General features: G+C 41.7%; 1 protein-coding gene across 1 annotated transcript in view; it reads left to right on the forward strand.

Annotated features, from left to right (window-relative positions):
- The first annotated feature begins 10,161 nt into the window (after positions 1-10,161).
- LNPEP (leucyl and cystinyl aminopeptidase) overlaps positions 10,162-18,794 on the forward strand; it is a 97,061-nt gene continuing 88,428 nt past the window's right edge. Inside the window, exon 1 of the mRNA XM_024737663.1 lies at positions 10,162-10,398. Within this exon, the coding sequence (XP_024593431.1) occupies positions 10,380-10,398 (19 nt within the window). The 5' untranslated portion in view covers positions 10,162-10,379. The remainder of the gene's footprint in view (positions 10,399-18,794) is intronic.

Genomic DNA, 18,794 nt, shown 5'->3' on the forward strand with positions numbered 1-18,794 from the left:
TATTGACTGTGTAGTATTGATTTCTCAGAAATAAAGTTATGGGTGCCTAATACTGTATCATACTTAAGAAGTTAGCAGTATAAACAGACCATTTGTTCAGGATTTAAATCAGGAAAATTTTTCCAATATTCATAAAGAGAAATGGTTAGAAAGTCTGAGAAATGCAGACTTAACAAGATAGAAAAACCTTTCTATATCTCAATCACTTCTTCAAACTTAACTTCAACCATAACTTCAAGATCTTTTGCTAATTTGTTCTCCTTTCCCCCGAAGCCCTCAGCTTCTACCATACTCCCAGATAAGGTCGAGTAACCAGTTTTCTATTCTCAGTCTATGACTCATTAATTCTCATCTTGAGGTATTTACACACATGATTTCCCACACTTCAAAGTTCATGCCTTCCGCTGTTGAATTATACCATATTTCTTTCTTTCAATACAATATTTCAGGTTCCTGCCTCTGTAAGGAGTTCCCATGTTAATACCACCCAGCATGTTCCTCTAGTCATCCAAACAATACCTCTGTTATAATTACAAACCTCATTTTAAAGTAGGCAGAGCAAACTGTCTGTGAAAAGACTTAAAAGATACAAAGAACATTATTTTTCAGTTTTAGAACTGTACTCGCCTTTAAAAACTGTTTTCTAATAAACTAGTAAGTTTGGAAATCCTAACTCACTTCTAATATTTTGAGTTGGAGTTGGAATAAGGATAAATAGAACATTCTAAAAACTTAAATATGGAAAGAGGTGGGGAAGGGGATGGGGGAACTTTTTCTAAAAGAGAAACAGTTGTCTCCATGGTATAAGGCTGCTGATAGGTAATTTTATTTTCTTGCTTTTATTTTTTTTTAATTTTATTTATTTGTTTATTTATTTACATTTTGGTTGCATTGGGTCTTCGTTACTGAGCGTGGGCTTTCTGTAGTGGCCCCAAGCGGGCGCTACTCTTCTTTTGCGGTGCACGGGTTTCTCATTGCAGTGGTTTCTCTTGCTGAGGAGCTCGGGCTCTAGGTGCGCGGGCTTCTGTAGTTGTGGCACGTGGGCTCAGTAGTTGTAGCTCGTGAGCTCTAGAGCGCAGGCTCAGTAGTTGTGGGCATGAGCTTAGTTGCTGCGCAGCACATGGAATCTTCCCGGACCAGGGCTCAAACCCGTGTCCCCTGCATTGGTAGGTGGATTCTTAACCACTGCACCACCAGGGAAGCCCTTATTTTCTTTCTATTCATACCTCCAGATGTAGAATCAAAGAATAATAGCAGAAATCTTAGAAGGACAGAGTATTTTAGCTGGTGAGGGGGTAAACAGGTAGAGATATGTCAGCTGATAAGGATTAAAGAAAAGATCTGGTCTGAAATAAGTATGCACAACCTATGTGATCCAGACAGAATCCACAGGAGTCAGACCCTATGTCCTGAGTGAGTTAATTTAACTCACACTTGGGGGGCTGAATTAGGTCACTTAAGAAACAATGAATAGGACTTCCTTGGTGGCACAGTGGCTAAGAATCCTCCTGCCACTTCAGGGGACATGGGTTCGAGCCCTAGTCCAGAAAGATCCCACATGCCACGGAGCAACTAAGCCCGTGCACCACAGCTACTGAGCCAGTGCTCTAGAGCCCACGAGCCACAACTACTGAAGCCCACATGCCTAGAGCCCATGCTCTGCAACAAGAGAAGCCACCGCAATGAGAAGCCCGCACAACGCGCCCAAGAGTAGACCCCGCTCCCCGCAACTAGAGAAAGCGTGCATGCAGCAACGAAGACCCAATGCAGTCAAAAATAAATAAAATGAAAAATAAAAAAGAAACAATAAGTTGTTGGTTAATGAGAGAGGCTGGGTAGCATTTACAGTTTTGTATTTTTTAATTCTAAGTTGTGCCTTATTTATAGATAATAGTTTTGACACTACTGATCAAAGCACTGTTTTAAAAATAATGTTCTGGGCTTCCCTGGTGGTGCAGTGGTTAAGAATCCACCTGCCAATGCAGGGGACACGGGTTCGAGCCCTGGTCCAGGAAGATCCCACATGCAACGGAGCAACTAAGCCTGCGTACCACAACTACTGAGCCTGTGCTCTAGAGCTCACGAGCCACAACTACTGAAACCCATGCGCCTAGAGCTCGGGCTCTGCAACAAGAGAAGCCACCACAATGAGAAGCCCTCACACTGCTATGAAGACCCAACACAGCCAAAAATAAATAAATAAAATAAATAAATTTATAAAAATAATGTTCTGGGCTTCCCTGGTGGCGCAGTGGTTGAGAGTCTGCCTGCCAATGCAGGGGACATGGGTTCGTGCCCCAGTCCGGTAAGATCCCACATGCCGCAGAGCGGCTGGGCCTGTGAGCCATGGCCGCTGAGCCTGCACGTCCAGAGCCTGTGCTCCGCAACGGGAGAGGCCACAACAGTGAGAGGCCCGCGTACCGCAAAAAAAAAATAGATAAATAATAATAATGTTCTATATTGTAGAAATGCCATTACCAGGTAGGAAAAGCTTATTATTCTCCTACTTTCAGTTAACTATTTCTTTGGGAAGCCTAGGTGTTTAGAGTTGAAGTCCAAGGGAGTATACCAACTGTGGGCTACCAGGTCTCACTGAGAATCCAGAAAGAAATAACACCTGCACTGTTGGCCTTGCAAAGCCAAATCTAAAAAGTGCTGCCTAAAAAAGGAAATTCATGGATTTTTTCCCAAAATACATCTCCCTTTATCCAGCAGCCTTTTCGTCTGTAATTCCACCATTACAGATTCATTCCTTTGGGTTAATAAAAGTTAAAATATTAAGCTTTAACTCATGCTTTAGTGTGACTTTTTTTTTCTTTTTCTTTTTTTTTTTTTTTTTTTTTTTTTTTGCGGTACGCGGGCCTCTCACTGTCGTGGCCTCTCCCGTTGCGGAGCATAGGCTCCGGACGCGCAGGTTCAGCGGCCATGGCCCACGGGCCCAGCCTCTCCACGGCATGTGGAATCTTCCCAGACAGGGGCACGAACCCGTGTCCCCTGCATCCGCAGGTGGACTCCCAACCACTGCGCCACCAGGGAAGACCGACTTTGTTTTTTTTAATTAATATTTCTTTATAGCTAGCTGACAAAAGGGCCTTAAGGAGAGAAGACCCTGAAGCTGGAAGAGAGGACTGGGGGAGTGGATTCTGGAATGAAGGCAATACCCCAGAAAGGACTGGTTGGGTAGGAGGCTCTGTAGGGCAGTATCTCTTATTTATGGGTATTGTATACAGATGGCATTTGATAAATATGTATTGACTGTGTGAAGCAGCACCTTGAAGTGAGGAAGGAAAATAGAAAATGGGACATCGGAGAACTCAGAGACAAGCCTACTTGGCAATTTTGCATCAGATGGTCCTGCTAGACCATGATTGTATAGTTCGGCGTCATGTATTATGCATTATGTATATATCCTGTGTGCTGGTCTTAACTGGCCCTGTGTATTGTAAAGCCTTAAAAGCAAAACTTTAGCTCCTGTTTTGTTTTCAGTTCTCTTTGGTCTCTGGGTACCATGGGCACTCCACAACCGTTGCTGACTGACTGACAGCCTGTGCTGGCAGCTATCAGCCAGAGGGAGGAAGAAAGCATCTGAGCCAGCCTAGAGTCAGTCAAGAATTACAGTCAAGTGTAATTTTCTGCATAAACATTACAGGACCTTCTCATGCTCAAAAACAAACAAAAATCTGAAGGACACATTTTATAGGAATGAAGCTTTAACCACGCTCTATTTCAGCATAGCTGTAAGAAATAAAGGAAAATGAAAACTGAATCAGTATCTTCAGGAGTGTAAACATCTCCCTAGAAAGAATAAGTCAATCAAAAATTCCAGCTAGAGATCATTTCCAAAAATAGTTTTTATATCCTCTGACTTTTATTAAAGAGGGTCTGTGGTTGGTTTTCACAGCTGGATCAGGGCCGACCACCCCTGCCATTTGCTGGCCTAGCGAGGCCCCTTCTGATGCAGGACTTAGATATAAACTCGATACCAAAAACTTGGTTTCCTCAGGACCCCATTATTTTAAATTATCAGGTTAAAATAAGTCAGCATTATACAAATTTGTTTGCTCTCTCATTATACTTTGTGTGTCTAATCTTTTTTTGCATGCAATCTACATGGAATTAAAGGTTTACAATTCACATTTAATAGTAATAGCAAATACCTCTTTAGTGCTTATTTTGTGCCAGTCTCTGCTGAAATCATTTTTGGTGTGTTAGTTCATCTTATCCTCACAATAATCTTAAGAGGGAGGTAGCTGTCCTTAGTTTGCAAAGGAGAAAAGGAAACCCAGGGAGATTAAGCAACTTGCCCCAGTCAGAGACAATGGTTTTTAGTATATTTACAAAGCTGTGCACCTATCAACATGGTCAATTTTAGAACATTTTCATCTCCTCACAAGGAATCTGTACCCATTAGCAATCACTTCCCATTCCTCCCTCCCTTCATTCTTAGGCAACCACTAATCTACTTTCTGTTTCTATAGATTTGCCTAGTCTGGACATTTCGAAAACATCAAATAATACAATATATGATCTTCTGTAACTGACTTCTTTGTTGAACATTTGGATTGTTTATATTTTTTGGCTATTTTGAATAATGCTCCTATGACCATTCATGTACCAGTTTTTGTGTGAACATAAATTTTCAATTCTTTTGGGTACACACCTAGAAGTGAAATTGGTGGAATCATATGGCAACTCTATATTTAATCTTTGGAGGAAATGCCAGACTATTTTTCAACACAGCTGCCTCATCTCCACCAGCAGTGTGTGAAGGTTCCAATTTCTCTACATCTTTGTCAACATTTATTATTATCTGGCTCTTTGATTCTAGCCATACTATGCCTATGTCTAGCCAGACCATGAAGTGGTCTCTTAACTGTGGTTTTGATTTGCATTTGTTTCATGGCTAGTAATATTGAATATCTTTTCATGTGTTTATTGGCCACTTGTATATCTTCTTTGGAGAAATGTTTATTCAGATCTTTTGCCCATTTTTAATTGGATTATTTGTCTTTTATTACTGAGTCGTAAGAGTTGTTTATATATTCTAGATACAAGTCCCTTGTGAGGTATATGATTTGCAAATATTTTCTCCCATTCTTTGGGTTGTCTTTTCACTTCTTGATGCTGTCCTTGGAAACCAAAGTTTTCTTCAACTTTGTCTTCTTTATTTCCATTATATAGATGCTGTTATGATGAGCTGAATTGTGTCCCCTCAAAATTCATATGTTGAAATCATAACCCCCAGTACCTCAGAATGTGATGTTATTTGGAAATACAGTTGGAAATGTAATTAGTTAAGATGAGGTCATATTGGAGCAGGATGGACCCCTGCTTCAATCTGACTAGTATCCTTATTAAAAGGGGAAATATGGACACAGACATGCACACAGGGAGAATGCCTTGTGAAGACTGGAGTTATGCTGTCACAAGTCAAGGAACAACCAGAAACTAGAAGAGAGGGCTGCCTGGAACATATCTTTCCCTGGTGCCTTCAGAGGGAACATGACCCCACTGACACCTTGATCTTGGGCTTCCAACTTCCAGAACTATGAGACAACAGCTTTCTATTTTTTAAGTCACTCAGATTATGGTATTTTTTTATAGTAACCCTAGCAAACTAATACAAATGCCTAAGATATTTTTCCATTTTGGTAGTTACTTTCAGTTCAAAATTCAAGGTTGAATAATATATCATTTCTAGGTGTGTAATCCTAGTTATATTGATCAATCATATGAAAAATTACATTGAATTGGGCTCTGTCTTTACATTTCCTGTACAGGTGTCTTAGGGTTTTGAAAAAATTATCAAAATATTATTAAAATGTATCAGTATTCATAACATTAAGTGGACCTACCTAACATTTTGGTTACTTAACCCCTTTTCCTTTCTGAATAATAAAAATGATTTTGTCCAAGTGCTCCCTTGTTCCCCCAGATGAAATAAGGGAAGTGATCCTAGACTCTGCTTTGTCTAAGACACGAATCACAGGAACCCCATTTTCATTTCCAGGGACTGGCTTACAGTTTTGGCCAGTGAAACCTAAGAAGAGTTCTAGTAGGGTGTTTCTGAGAAAAGTTTCCTTGCTCTTAAGAAAGAGACATCAAAGAAAATGTTCTTTCTTCTTCCCTGACACAGCCACCTTGTTTACTACACGGTCCTCAGACTTTCAGAAAACTGCTCAGAGAGAACACAGAGGGAGAAGCTGGATTTTTATGAAGTTGGGGAGCTCTGACTGGGGACGGCCTTACCTCTGCACTTGTTATGTGAGATGGTAAATTTGCATATTGTTCCAACTAGTTTAATTCAGCATTTTGGTTTTGTAGTCCAAAGCATCTGAGCTAGTATATAACTGCTCCTTCCTGATAACCTTTCACTTCATTTGGCTGAATCTTTTTGCTAAAGTCTAAGCTATACCAGAACTCTGTTGGAGAATTATTCTGCTTTCTCCTGTGCTCTAAGCATTTCTTAATTTGATACAATTTCAAGCATCATAATTGATGCAGAGCATGTGTGCTGCAAATATTACAGGAGTGATGAGATACTGACCCCTCCAGTCCTTGAAGTGGCTGGAAACCCCATGGTGGTCATCTGTGTCCTGGCAGCAAGCTGCATCCACCATTTATTCAAGAGTGTTGAACAAATATCATTTTCAAACGTGTACACCGAATCAATGTATTTTTAATTATTTATTTCAAAATAATTAGAAAGCATATTTAATAATGCTACACCTAAATGTGACATGGAACTCAGTAAATTATATTGGAATATCAATTGAACGATGAAATAGCAGTCCAGTAGCCTGAAGTTAGCTATATTTCTCTATTTCATATCCCTCCCATGGATTATTGTCATTGACCTTAATTTCCCTGTGGGAATAGGGAAGAAACAGGAAACTCCAGAGCTCTGGTTTAGAACACAGACCACCTGAGTTCTAGTTTGTCTGCCACTGGACTGTGAGTAAATCTTCTAACCTCTTAGACTTCTATTCCCTTCTCTGTTAAATGAAGTCTGGGTTAGCTGATCCATAGTATAGGAAGTGCTTTATTTTGATGAAAAAAAAGTTCCTGTTTTCACTGATTAGCATGTTTGTTGCTCCTTTATAAATAAATGCTGTTCATTATTCAAGGAGCTCATATCTTCCTTTCATGCTATTTATTATATATGATAATTAGCCCTCCAAATTTTTGGTTTTCAAATGGTAAATGGTAGACATCAAAGATTCTGAAAATAGTAAATGAATATAGTAGATAATGTCACACTATCTCCTCTGATAGTAAATAGTTATTTCATAATAATTTAAAGTATTATACCCTTAACTAAAAAGGAAGTTCTGTGTGGGAGGGTAGGAGGAGGTTAAAGACTGAAACATAATGGGTTTCGGTAGTGAATTCGTGAAATTGTGTTCCCTCAAAAAGGCTTTATGAAGTGAAATGTAAAATGGTATCCAAAAATAAAAACCCAGAATCAAACAAAACAAAATTCACTTTCACTCTTTTGAGGGTAGGTAGGATTCTGAAACATTTTGATTTTCTTTCCTCTTTTTACCCCCAGTACCAACCCACAAGCCTTTAAATGGTCCTTAATGTATTTGTGTGTGTGTGTGTGTGTGTGTGTGTGTGTGTGTGTGTGTAGGAACAGGAGGGATGGGAGGCAAGAGGTGGGCAAAGGGAGGATAAAGAAGTTATTTGTCTCTATGCCATAGAAATCTCAAAAGACATGATGATCCACCTATATATGCTAGTGCAATGGTGAAGCCTTTTTACAAGTCTCTGTAGAACTGAAGTATTTAAGACCAAACACAAGGTAATGTGTTTCACACTTAAAAGGATGATAGACTATAGCTTACAGGTGAGGTGAGGTGAGGTGAGGGAATTTAACAAGTTGTGGAGTTTTAAATATCTCTGATACTAAGTGCTTTGATTGCAAAAATAACTCCAAAGGAACATGACATGACCTAAAATATAGGTAAGAGCCTCTTATCTAAGCAATACAATGTGTGGGGTCCTTTTAACAAAATCCAGCACTGCATATACTATATAATATTTGAACACTTATGTACCAGCCCCTGTGGTTCACTTCCTATTTTTGGTTCTGAAGTTGGGAGGGGGGCATTGAGGAGGCAGCCTAAAGGCTCTGATTATCTTTAACACAATGGGAAGAGAGCAGCTTTGAGGTATCATATGATATAGACACCTTCTCTGTACTGATCACAAACACACCACTCAATACAGAAATGTTCTCTGGAAGGGTTTTCAACGTTGCACGTCAACTGGAACTTAAAATACCATTGCATCCATTCACAAATTATTTATTGCATACTTATCTAGGGATTAGGATACAGCCCTTTATGAAGATAATGACCCTGACTTCCTGGAGCTTGCATTCTTGAGAGGGAGATTGATAATAATGAAAGAACAAACAAAAACATTATTTTAGACAGCGATGACTGTTGTGAAGGTATTAAAGCAGGGCTCAGTCTTTTTAGAGTAGACCATGTGTGGACCTGTTTTTGATTGTGTGGTCAGGGAAGAGCTCTCTGCAGAGATGACATTTGAGTTGAGACCTTAAAGACAAGAAGGAACTGGCAGGTAAGGTACCAGGCAGAAGGAACAGTTCTTGCACGAGGAACATGCAACAGGAATGATTGGATGTAACTTGGTGACTAACAGCCAGAAGGCCTCTGTAGACAAAGTATCGTGAGCACGTGTAGGAGATAAGGTCCCAGAGTTAAGTTTCGCTTTTATTCTAAGTGATCGGTATCCACTGGAGGTTTTAAAGCGGAAGTGGGTGACTTAATGCAATCGACACTTAAAAATACAACATTGCAAAATACAATATTGCACTTCGATTTTACTTCTTTGAAACCTAATTTCTAATTCCCACGCGGGTCAAACAGCACCGCGGGCATCCCTGTTTGCCTGGGCAGTTTGCGCTCGCCTCCACGTGTTTGCACCCGACGCCCTGCCGTTGACAGCCTCGGAGGAGCGCCTGACAGTTGGCAGGCGCAGTGAGGCATCGCGGGAGCCAAGTTGCTGCTGGGGCCAGGGTTGTGCTAGGGGAGGAGGGAAGAGGGACATTTGGCGGTGGCAGCACTCTGGGAGGGCTGCGAACTCCGCAGCGTGGCGGCGATGCGCACGCTGAGCAAGGGATGAAGAAGCGGGGCCCCGACGAGCCTCCCGGGACTCACGGGGCCCCTGGTTATTTCATCCCGAAGGTTCGCTGTGCCTGCCCGGGTTTGCCACTGTAAACAATTGGGGCTGGGGGCTGGAAGCTAGAGCGCGAGTGCTGTGCGGCGGGGGCGACCAAGAGAGTTTCCGCTTCTCCGGTCTAGCTCTGCTTGGCCTGGTCGCGGGCCGCTGCGGCGGCACCCCAGGGAGCCGCAGGTGTTGATTTAAGGCTCGGCTGGGCTGCCTTCTGCCCACATCCTGCGGCGCCCGCGGCCCCGGCGGATCCAGTGCCGGGTTTTGTGATCCGCCTGCACGTAGAGGCCGCGCCCCGAACTGCTAGCCCGAGGACAGGACCGCGGGTGCCCTCTGTTCCGCTGGGGTCCCCGCCTCCCTTCAGTCTCCAGGCCACCGAACGCTTGGGACCACTGTGCTGTGAGCGCGCAGCCCTACAGACACGACCCACAGTATCTGCTCCCTCGAGCCTTGGCGGAGTGAGCTTCCCGGAGTCGGACTCCCCAGGGAAAGCGAAGCTTCGCTGTCAGGGGAGCGACCTTCGCCCGCAGCCTCCTACTCTGCCTTCAGATCTCGGCTACAGTGGCACCTCCCAGCCAGGCTTCTCTTCACCAAGACATCCGAATTAGCGGCCCACTCGTTCTCCATCACATCACCCTAATTTAATGCTCAACGCGGCATTTATTTCAGCCTCGTGTGTCTTGTGTTAGTTTATTGTCTGTCTCTGGAATGTCTGCTCCACGGGGCGTTGACTGTGTTTTACCGGCGCGGTGCCGGGTTCCTGGCGTCTAGGGCCCGGCCCGGCCGGACGCAACTGGCCATCACGTTTGTTTGATGACTGACCGCTGTTCTGAGCACTGGACGAGACAGAGCCACCGGCCTTTCTGCCAGGGGCGAGGCTTGCTCCGGCCACGCCCATGGACCCGCCCCCAGATCTAACCCGCTCCTCCCGCTCCTCTCCCAGGAGTCAGCCAAGGCCTGTGTGGTGCTTTTTCCTCTAGTTTCCCTCGCTCTTTCTGCAGCTGTAGCGAAAACCCGGAGCGGCGGATCTCAGAGTGGGCGGAGCGGCGCCGCCCCTCGCGGCACCTCCCCGACAGCCCTCGGCGCCGCGCTGGGCATGCTCAGTCGGCAGGGCCGCTTCAGCTCTTGGAGTAGGAAGCTTGGGCTCTCCGGCTGAAAGGAGCCGCGGCGGGGGGAAAATGGATCCCTTCACGGATGGTGAGTGGGCGGCCAGAGGAGCCAGGGCCGGGACCGGTGCTCTCTGGGGCCCAGAGGGTCGTGGGCAGTCGTGACACGCGAGGTCGAGCTGCAGTCGCCCCCGCCGCGGTTTTCCCGCGAGCGTTTGGGGGCGGTGGAAGGGGACCGCGGGAGGCAGTTCGAGGCTCGGGGGAGGGGGCGGGCGGCAGCGGTCGCTGGCTGGGGGCTGGCGTGAAGGTCAGCGCCGCCGCCTGCCCCGGGTGGGGGCGGTGTCGGGTGCGGCCAGACCCCACGCTCCGCTGCGCGCCCAGGTGGACGAACAGCAAAGTTTGGGCTGCTGTGCGCAGAGGAGGGGGCAGCGGGAAAGTTGGCAGCCTGGGTTTGCCCCGGGTGAAGGGGGTATCGGCCATGGCTCTGGGGCAGGAAGGGTTAAACCGCGACCAAACCCAACTTCTGTGGCGCGCTGGGAGCTGTCCCCCCCGTCCTTCAGCGAGTTGCTGGTGTGACTTTTCCTAATAGGACGGGGTGGGGGCTTGGCAGGTTAATTTAGTGGAAGGAAGAGAAACTTGTGGAAAGACTTGATCACCCCAGCTGAGTGCCGAGGATGTTTCTGCCGGCATTGCCACCCTCCCGTCTCTTTCGGACGCACTCCGCAGGGCGTTCAAGCCTCGTTTCCCTGGCTCCCGAGAATGTCAGTTTTTCAGTCGAAGACTCATTAAATATCAAGGGTCCGTCACGGTGATTGCACAGTGTGACATGAGGCAAGTGTCAAAGCAGGAGCCTGCAGGATGTTCTGCTAACAGCCACAGCCCTTTACTGAATGGAGCGAACAAATCCCACCCTACTTAAAACGGTGGCTTTTGTTTGGACCAGAAGTGCCAGAGTCACAGTGTTGGGGTGAGATGTCTTACAGTTTGCGGCGTTGAGTATATGGATTCCCTTTTGGGATAGAAAGTAGGAAAAGTGCCAGTAAGGGAGAATTCACACTCAAATGAGAGTCATCTTTCTAGTTGACATGTGTTTTCTTGCGGGTGGTTGGTTACTTAAGATAGATATCAGTAGTTTGTCGCATTAATAGAAGACAAAATCTATCCCTGTTTGGGTGGGTCCGTTGCCACCCAGGAGACAGAAACGTTGTCCAGTATGTCCTAAACCCTAGCCAGACTTTGTTGTATGCGGTGTTTCATTCATGGGACTGCGAACTACTCGTAATTCTCCCTGTCCCTAATTCAGAATGCTTTATTCTACTGCCATCTTCCTGCCTGTTTAATTAGGCTTAATGATGACAACTTTAATTCTGAATTTTCTTTCTCATTCAGGTTCTATTTGTAATTACTAAGGCTCTAAGGATAGTCTGGTAAAGTTACTAAGAAAAATAAGGAAGATTTGAGCTGAAAGGAAGCATAGAGACCATCTAGTACTTTGGTATAGAATATGTTTAATACAAATCCTTAAATCCCTTCCAATGAGTATTCCAAGGCTTTTTCTTTGTTCTAGGTATAAAGCTTGGAGATTCCATGTTTGTGGGGTTTTAAACGAGAAGTTTCCAATAAATTAAAATTAAAAAAACCTCACAGCAAGGCTGAGTCACCCAGTTGGCCAAGATTTTTGCTAGCTGATTTGGTGAACCTGTGCCTACAGAATTAAAGTACATTCTCAAGTCTTAAAATTGGGGTCTTTTCTCCCGTCTTAGAATAGTTTTAGCATATGCTTCTCTAGATGTGAATATTTGCAAATTGTCACATTTGGGAGGGCAGTGGAAAAGCCCCAGAGAGGAGAACAAAAAAGAAGCAATGCTTCAACTTTCATGTAGGAAATTGGATTTCTAATCCTTTCCTGTCTATCTTCCAGATTTTTCAGAATCTGTGCTGGAGACAGTTTAGCAATGCATCATTTTAGTTAATGTATTAATCACTCATTATCTAGCGTCCTTTAACAAGGAGAATAGAAATTAGGTCCTAGCAATTTAGGTGCTTTTCAGGTTTAAGGTGGACTCATTATTTATTTCAGAACTTTTGAAGAATAACTGTAGAATTTTCTAGTGTCTTCAAACAGGACAGGGTATAGTGTAAAGTATGTTTATCTTTGTACGTAATCCTTTTGAGTACAAAGAATAGGTACATCTAATTCTCCCATAGGTCTGTGTGTTCTGGTGCAGGGTATTCCATTACCCATAGAATTTATTATTGCAGGGCTTATCAAGTTTGGTGTGGGCTTCTGTTACACATTTATTCTCTTTCAATAAAATCGTCACCACTTACATTTTCTCATATATCCCTGTATATGGAGAGAGGTGTGAGAGCTTAACAAAAAAGTTTCAGTAATTTGGGACCCACGTATCTTTCAGTTAAAATCTTGTCAATGATTTCACCTCCTGAAAAGGTAAATTTGTAAAGGAGGCAAATTCAGTTTGTTTTGCTAATTTGGTTTTCAGTACTCATCTGTTCCAGTAAGGCTTTTTCTACTTTCCGTGTTTTCTGTCAAAAGTTGCTTCAGGTATGGCTCATTTTTCTTGGACCCTGCTCTCTGCCTGCTGATAATGGATTTATTTGATGACTGTCCTATGTTAACCTGTCGAGGTAACACACTGCTGTAATCCATTTAATATGCACATCTCCAGAAAGGGCTTACCAGGAGGCACCTTATTGCCAAGAATTTCCATTTGCCTCAGGAGATATTTTTGGTCTTGCCCTTGGTGGGGACTCGTGACTATTATGCTGAAGACTAGATATCCAGTCTGGCTTTGGATCTTTGGTGCTTTTTTTATGGGGAGAGAAATGTGCTGGACTAGTACTCAAGATTGGTTTGGTAGTAACTATTATGTTCTGTTAGGCAGGTAGAAGTGAAACTGTTACGGAGCAGTGATTGATATATTACCAAAAACCAAACAAAAAATAGATAGCAACTCTAGAGGTCTTTTGATAGATGTACTAGATTAGGGCAAGTAATTATTTGATGACCACCTAGTTTTATTTGTTCTCATTTGCATGCAGGGTTGGGGTATTTTAGAATAATTTAAATTTATGTTAAGGAATGGAAATACAGAGCTCACCCTCAGAGTCTGATTGAGGAGGTCTGAGGTTGGGTCTAGGAATCTGCACTTCATTTTGAGCATACTAGGAGTATTCACCAGAAGGGAGCTTTTGAGAAGTTTACTAGATAAGCAAATTCCATATGTATATATTTATGTGTATATGTGTGTGTGTATTTTTAAATGCTTTCTAGTTTGTGGTATGGCCCAAAGTAAATCTTCAGAGGGTGGAAAAGGATGACATTTTGAAGCTCCAGCACTGAAAACATAATTTAAACAGTTTTTTTTCCCCAAAGCCCCCAGTAATCACTTTAGTACTACAGCCTGGTACATAATCAAACAAGGGGGACTTTCCTGTCTTATAAAACTATTTTTTTTTTGTTTTCAGATTGGCATCCAAGTGCAAGTATTTCCCAACTTCCAAAATGGGAAGTCTGGACAACTAATTAGATATTCATGGATTGTAAGGCAGTATAAAATTGTGATTTCACCTTTTTAATCTTACAAATAACATTTATCCTATAGATATGCATTTGTTTAAAATTTTTTTTTTAGCAACTGTCAAAAATGTGAGCTTACCACATTCTGTTCATATACAGTTTTCTTTTGTTCTGTGATAACTTACCATATTGAGAAAAAAAACCTTAAAAATGGAAGATAATAGTTCCTCTATATGATGGGATATAAGTTAAATTCTGCTTTTATCCTTCTGTCTTAAATATTTATTTCAGTTAAGGGAAATAGGAGTGTACTGGATTTGAATGTTAACAACATTTAATAGTATAAGGTTGAGGCTGTAACTAGAAACCAATCAGTTTTTAACTGGAAAGCAGAGGTGGAAAAGTTCTTCACTTTACATAACAACTTCCCCAAAAAAGTATCTTGAGACAAGATAAATAGACAGCATATCTTAGAAACAGTTAAAACCAGTGATTATCATTTATCTGTAAATGATTCTTGAGAACTCAGCTTGAAAGAGATAGAACCATAAAGATTGGTTATAAGGAAATTATCATATAGAAAATAAGCAAGGGTTGATTTCCTCCTCAGTAATTCAGTCAGACACCATTTTTGAAATGCCTGTTTACAAGTAGATTTTCTGCTAGGCACAGTTACAAAAAGCCCCACGAACCTGCTATCAGTTAATGCTAACCTCAATAAGAGAAATGAAATGGAATAATCTAGTTTTATTTTCATGCTAATGTGAAAATAATAGAATACAGAAGAAGAAAATATAGAAGATTTCTAATTATGAAATAAATGTACAGGATTGTCTTTATAACCTGTTCATATAACATCTGTCAACAATAAGTTTACATTTCTACTGATTAAGTGTAACACTCCTGTTAGAAAACAGCCTCGTTTTGACTCTCTCTGTGAAAATGTTAGGAGATTGAGGTATAGAGGAGTTTAGCCGGAGTTACCCCAGAAGTTGGGATGGAGCTGAATCAGGCCTGTGGTTCTTGGCCCTTGAGGTGAGGAGGACAGTGCAGCCACATTCTGTTAATTAGCTACCACATGTCTTAAAAACTGTAGGAGGTTGGAGTTGGAGCTAATACCACTACACTTTTCCGTAACATCATTGGAGCAAGCTGAGAAACAGGTTTTTGTTTTTTTTTTTAATTTGAATTCCTAGATATGTATCTTTTAAGAGTGTTCACTGGAAACTAGGAATGGGAATGAGGGAAATTTTGGAGCCCTTCGTGGTACAGCTCCTTTTTTATCCAGTGGGCTTTGTAGAGAAGGCTGCTCATTGCCCTGGTGTTTCTGTACAGTGTGACAGTAAGAGTTTCTGTGTCTATGAAAGAGCGGTCAGGATTCCCCTGTAACCTGATTCATTGTTGTAATCCATTTGTGATTATCCTGGGAGTGCCTGTAGGACTCTGAATCCAAAGATCTTTGGGGAAAACTGGGACTTAAAGGGAATTAGTGATGAAGGTGAGAGCTATGTAGAGATTTAAGGTAAGGAGGAAGCTGATAGGCAGAGATTTTTCAAAATGGTCATACATTGAGCCTTGCAAGTCTTTGGCTTGGAAATGAGTCTCTTTTGGAGAGTAGGACACTGTTGTGTGAGATTGAAAGATAAGAGTCAGGGTTGGAAAGGGGAAGTAGGTGGGTCTGGTTGGACAAAAGAAATGGAGGGGTGAGGGGATGAATGAGTTAAGACTGGCATTTGGAGGCCCTAGAAGGAGATAGAAAACATTTGCCGTGAGCTTAATCATACTGTGTGCTTCTCTTTCCTAGTCAGAAAAGTCACAGTTACTTGTAAGTTAGTACTGTTCACTTTCCTGAATGTTTCAGATTTCAAGAAAAAAAAAAAATACAGAGTACTGTTGAGCCGTTGACCTTGTGGGACCATCGTGGTGGCAGTCACTGTTCTTTATTGCCTGGTTTTGTTTCACCTTTCTACTGATGCTTATGGTTGAACAATGAACCAGTTTTTTAAAAATTCCAGCCTTGCATCTAAACTAGAAATCAGTTCATTTTCCAAATAAAGAAAATTCAGGCTTCCAAGGGCGTTTGAAAAAACAGTGGAGAATCAAGTTCCAATGTAGAAGACCCGTTGAAGCTCTTTTCCTTAATGAAGGTCCTCCTGGGAATTCCTCCCACTTAGTTAAAGAATGAAGTCACCAAAACAAAACTCCAGCCAATTGTCTGGACTTCTGTAGATTGGGGGATTGGATGGTCCAGAGTCTTCTCCAGACCTCTGGTGCTATTGGGGGAGGCCAAGCCAGAGATCTGGGAGGAGGGGTGTTTAAGGAGGTTTTCTGATGTTCTACAGGGAGAGCTTCATAAGCTGAGAGAACAGGAGAATGGGAAGTGCATTGAGAGAACTGGTACCTCTGTGGGTTGGATGTGCTCCTTTCCTTCCTGGATCTCACAGCAAATGATGACCAGGACTGTGTGGTAGTGTCTCCCAGACAACTGCCTCAGGTGTCATTTGGTGTCATAGAGGAGCTTTCCGGTGGTTAAGGAGGCTTTGGGTCACAGCTGAAATTGTTATTTTATAAGATTTAAAACAGTTGTTAGAATATTCATCGCCTCAACATTACACCATTCCAGAGTTTTGTTTAGAGGAAAAATGGAGTTTAGTGGGAGTGATTAAGGAGGGCTAAATGTTTAAAAGATCTTTCTTTAAGTTGGTGTTAGTAGTGTGATTTGAAGACAGAAGTAGTATAATATTTGTCTAGTTTCTTCTTGTCCCATAATTGTCAAAAGGGCCTCAATGGCTAAGTAAGCCCCTTGGGGCTTGGTGGGAGGAACTAGCGTGTCCTAGATATATTAAGATCGTGCCTGTAAGTTTGGGCTGGTTTCCCCTTATACTTTTAGCAGTAGTTTCTCTGCTCTTTAAACTAAATGCTTAGTCCCTAAACCTTTTGGGGCACTGCATTGGCCTTTCAGTATCTAGATTGGACACCTAGATTAAGAAAACAGCTCAAACTGAGGGTAGAGTGTTGGGTGTTTGTGGGAATAAGAAATGCATTGCTGTTTAAAACAGCAGCCTCACTTCCATCTGCATCCATACAAGCTACCGAGACGCTTAGTAATTTTCCATTTGAAGGAAGCACACAGAAAAATAGTTCAATGTAGGAAGGAGGGTCTAGTCTGACTTGGAGATTAGATAAAAATGATAGTGTGCTGAGTTGGATAGAAATAAATGCACGTTCACTAAAGTGTGGCTAGCCTAGAGTGCAGTTGTTCATTGCAGTTGGGTACATAGTTCTGTTGTAATTAATTGCCAATTTGGGAAATGCTTTTGAGATAAAGACTTGAAGAATTCATACATAGAAGCTTTTCTTGGCAAATAATCAAGTGACAATAACTATTGGTAGAAAAAATGTGGTTACAATCCCAGACTTATGGATAATCACTATTTAAAAAAAAATAGGTTCATGATAATCAAACTGGCTCTCAGTAAGTTGTATATTGACAGCATTTGCTATAGATTTGGTACTATCATTTACTTTGTGTTTTATCATTCTGATGGAGAAATATTTCAGAATTATTAATAAAATAGTTATTTGTTCAAATCCATCTGAGATCAAGTTTAGCAAATTTATTCACCAACTGAAGTATTATCTAACTCATAAGCATTCTGTATATTGAAGAGTTCTTAGAAACTTCTTCTGCAGATCTCATGCAGTGATATGCACTCTCTGTTAAATCACTCATAATAAGCACTCATAATAAAACTCATAATTTATTATGCTGAATGCCGTTTTTCATGTTAACTAAGGAATTATGCAGTTAAGATTTTTTATTTTTTTTTTGTGGTACCCGGGCCTCTCAGTGTTGTCGCCTCTCCCGTTGCGGAGCCCAGGCTCAACGGCCATGGCTCACGGGCCCAGCCACTCCACGGCATGTGGGATCCTCCTGGACTGGGGCACGAACCCGTGTCCCCTGCATTGGCAGGCAGACTCTCAACCACTGCGCCACCAGGAAAGCCCCAGAAATTTTTTTTTTTTTTTTTTTTTTTTTTTTGCGGTTGCAGTTAAGATTTTTTTGAAACAATATCCAGGTAGTTGATGGAATTAAAGATAAACTTTTTAGCTTTAGATTTTACAAAGGTATGTAGCTTTGCCCAAGAGATTAATGAGCATAAATATTTAGTCGTCAATGACATTTTCATAGCTAAATCTTTCTAAGAGGTACCCTGAGGATTGTCAAGGACTGTGGGACCTATGTTATGAGGAAAGATTTTTAGAAATATTTTGTAAGATAAAGATTATAAGTTTGACTGGAGGACATATTTGATATAAATATAAACATTAGGATAAAATAACTAGCCTAGAAAAGGAAAAGAAAATTGAAAATTAAGCTAAAATAATTTTATTTTGCCCACAAGGATATTGGCTAACTTTTAAGTGACTAAAATGGCATATCTTTATGTGAATTCTGATCATTGTCATAATAATAAATATAAGGATAAAGGAACTAAATGCTCTCAGTATTCTGAACTGGTCTGTTTTGCACTGTTACACTGTTAACCTGATGCTTTTTGGTGTCTTCTAGCCAGAATTGTTTAACTAGATTATTTCCTCTGTGGAATTGACACTGTTTTTGAGTGCTATTCAGTAGAATTAAATGGTTATTGTTAGAACCTTGTACATTATTGTAAATTTTATATTTTCTCTTGGTTCTATATTAATTCCACTGTGGATAACAACCAGAGAAGATAAATGCAGAAATATATAGTACAAAAAATTTTGTAGAAGATGAGTGCTTTGGGCTTAATTCTTTTTCACTGAAACCAGGTAGTGCTGGGGTTCAAATCTAGTTAGTTATTTTCTTCTCTTTTTGGTTGTTGTTATTTTCCCCTTTTTTTTTGCATTTTGAATTTCTTCCTGTTTACATCATGCTAATAATTTTTCTTCACCTCTTATTT

Source organism: Neophocaena asiaeorientalis, unplaced genomic scaffold (assembly GCF_003031525.2).
Source record: "Neophocaena asiaeorientalis asiaeorientalis breed wild unplaced genomic scaffold, Neophocaena_asiaeorientalis_V1.1 scaffold573, whole genome shotgun sequence".
NCBI classification, from domain to species: Eukaryota; Metazoa; Chordata; class Mammalia; order Artiodactyla; family Phocoenidae; genus Neophocaena; species Neophocaena asiaeorientalis.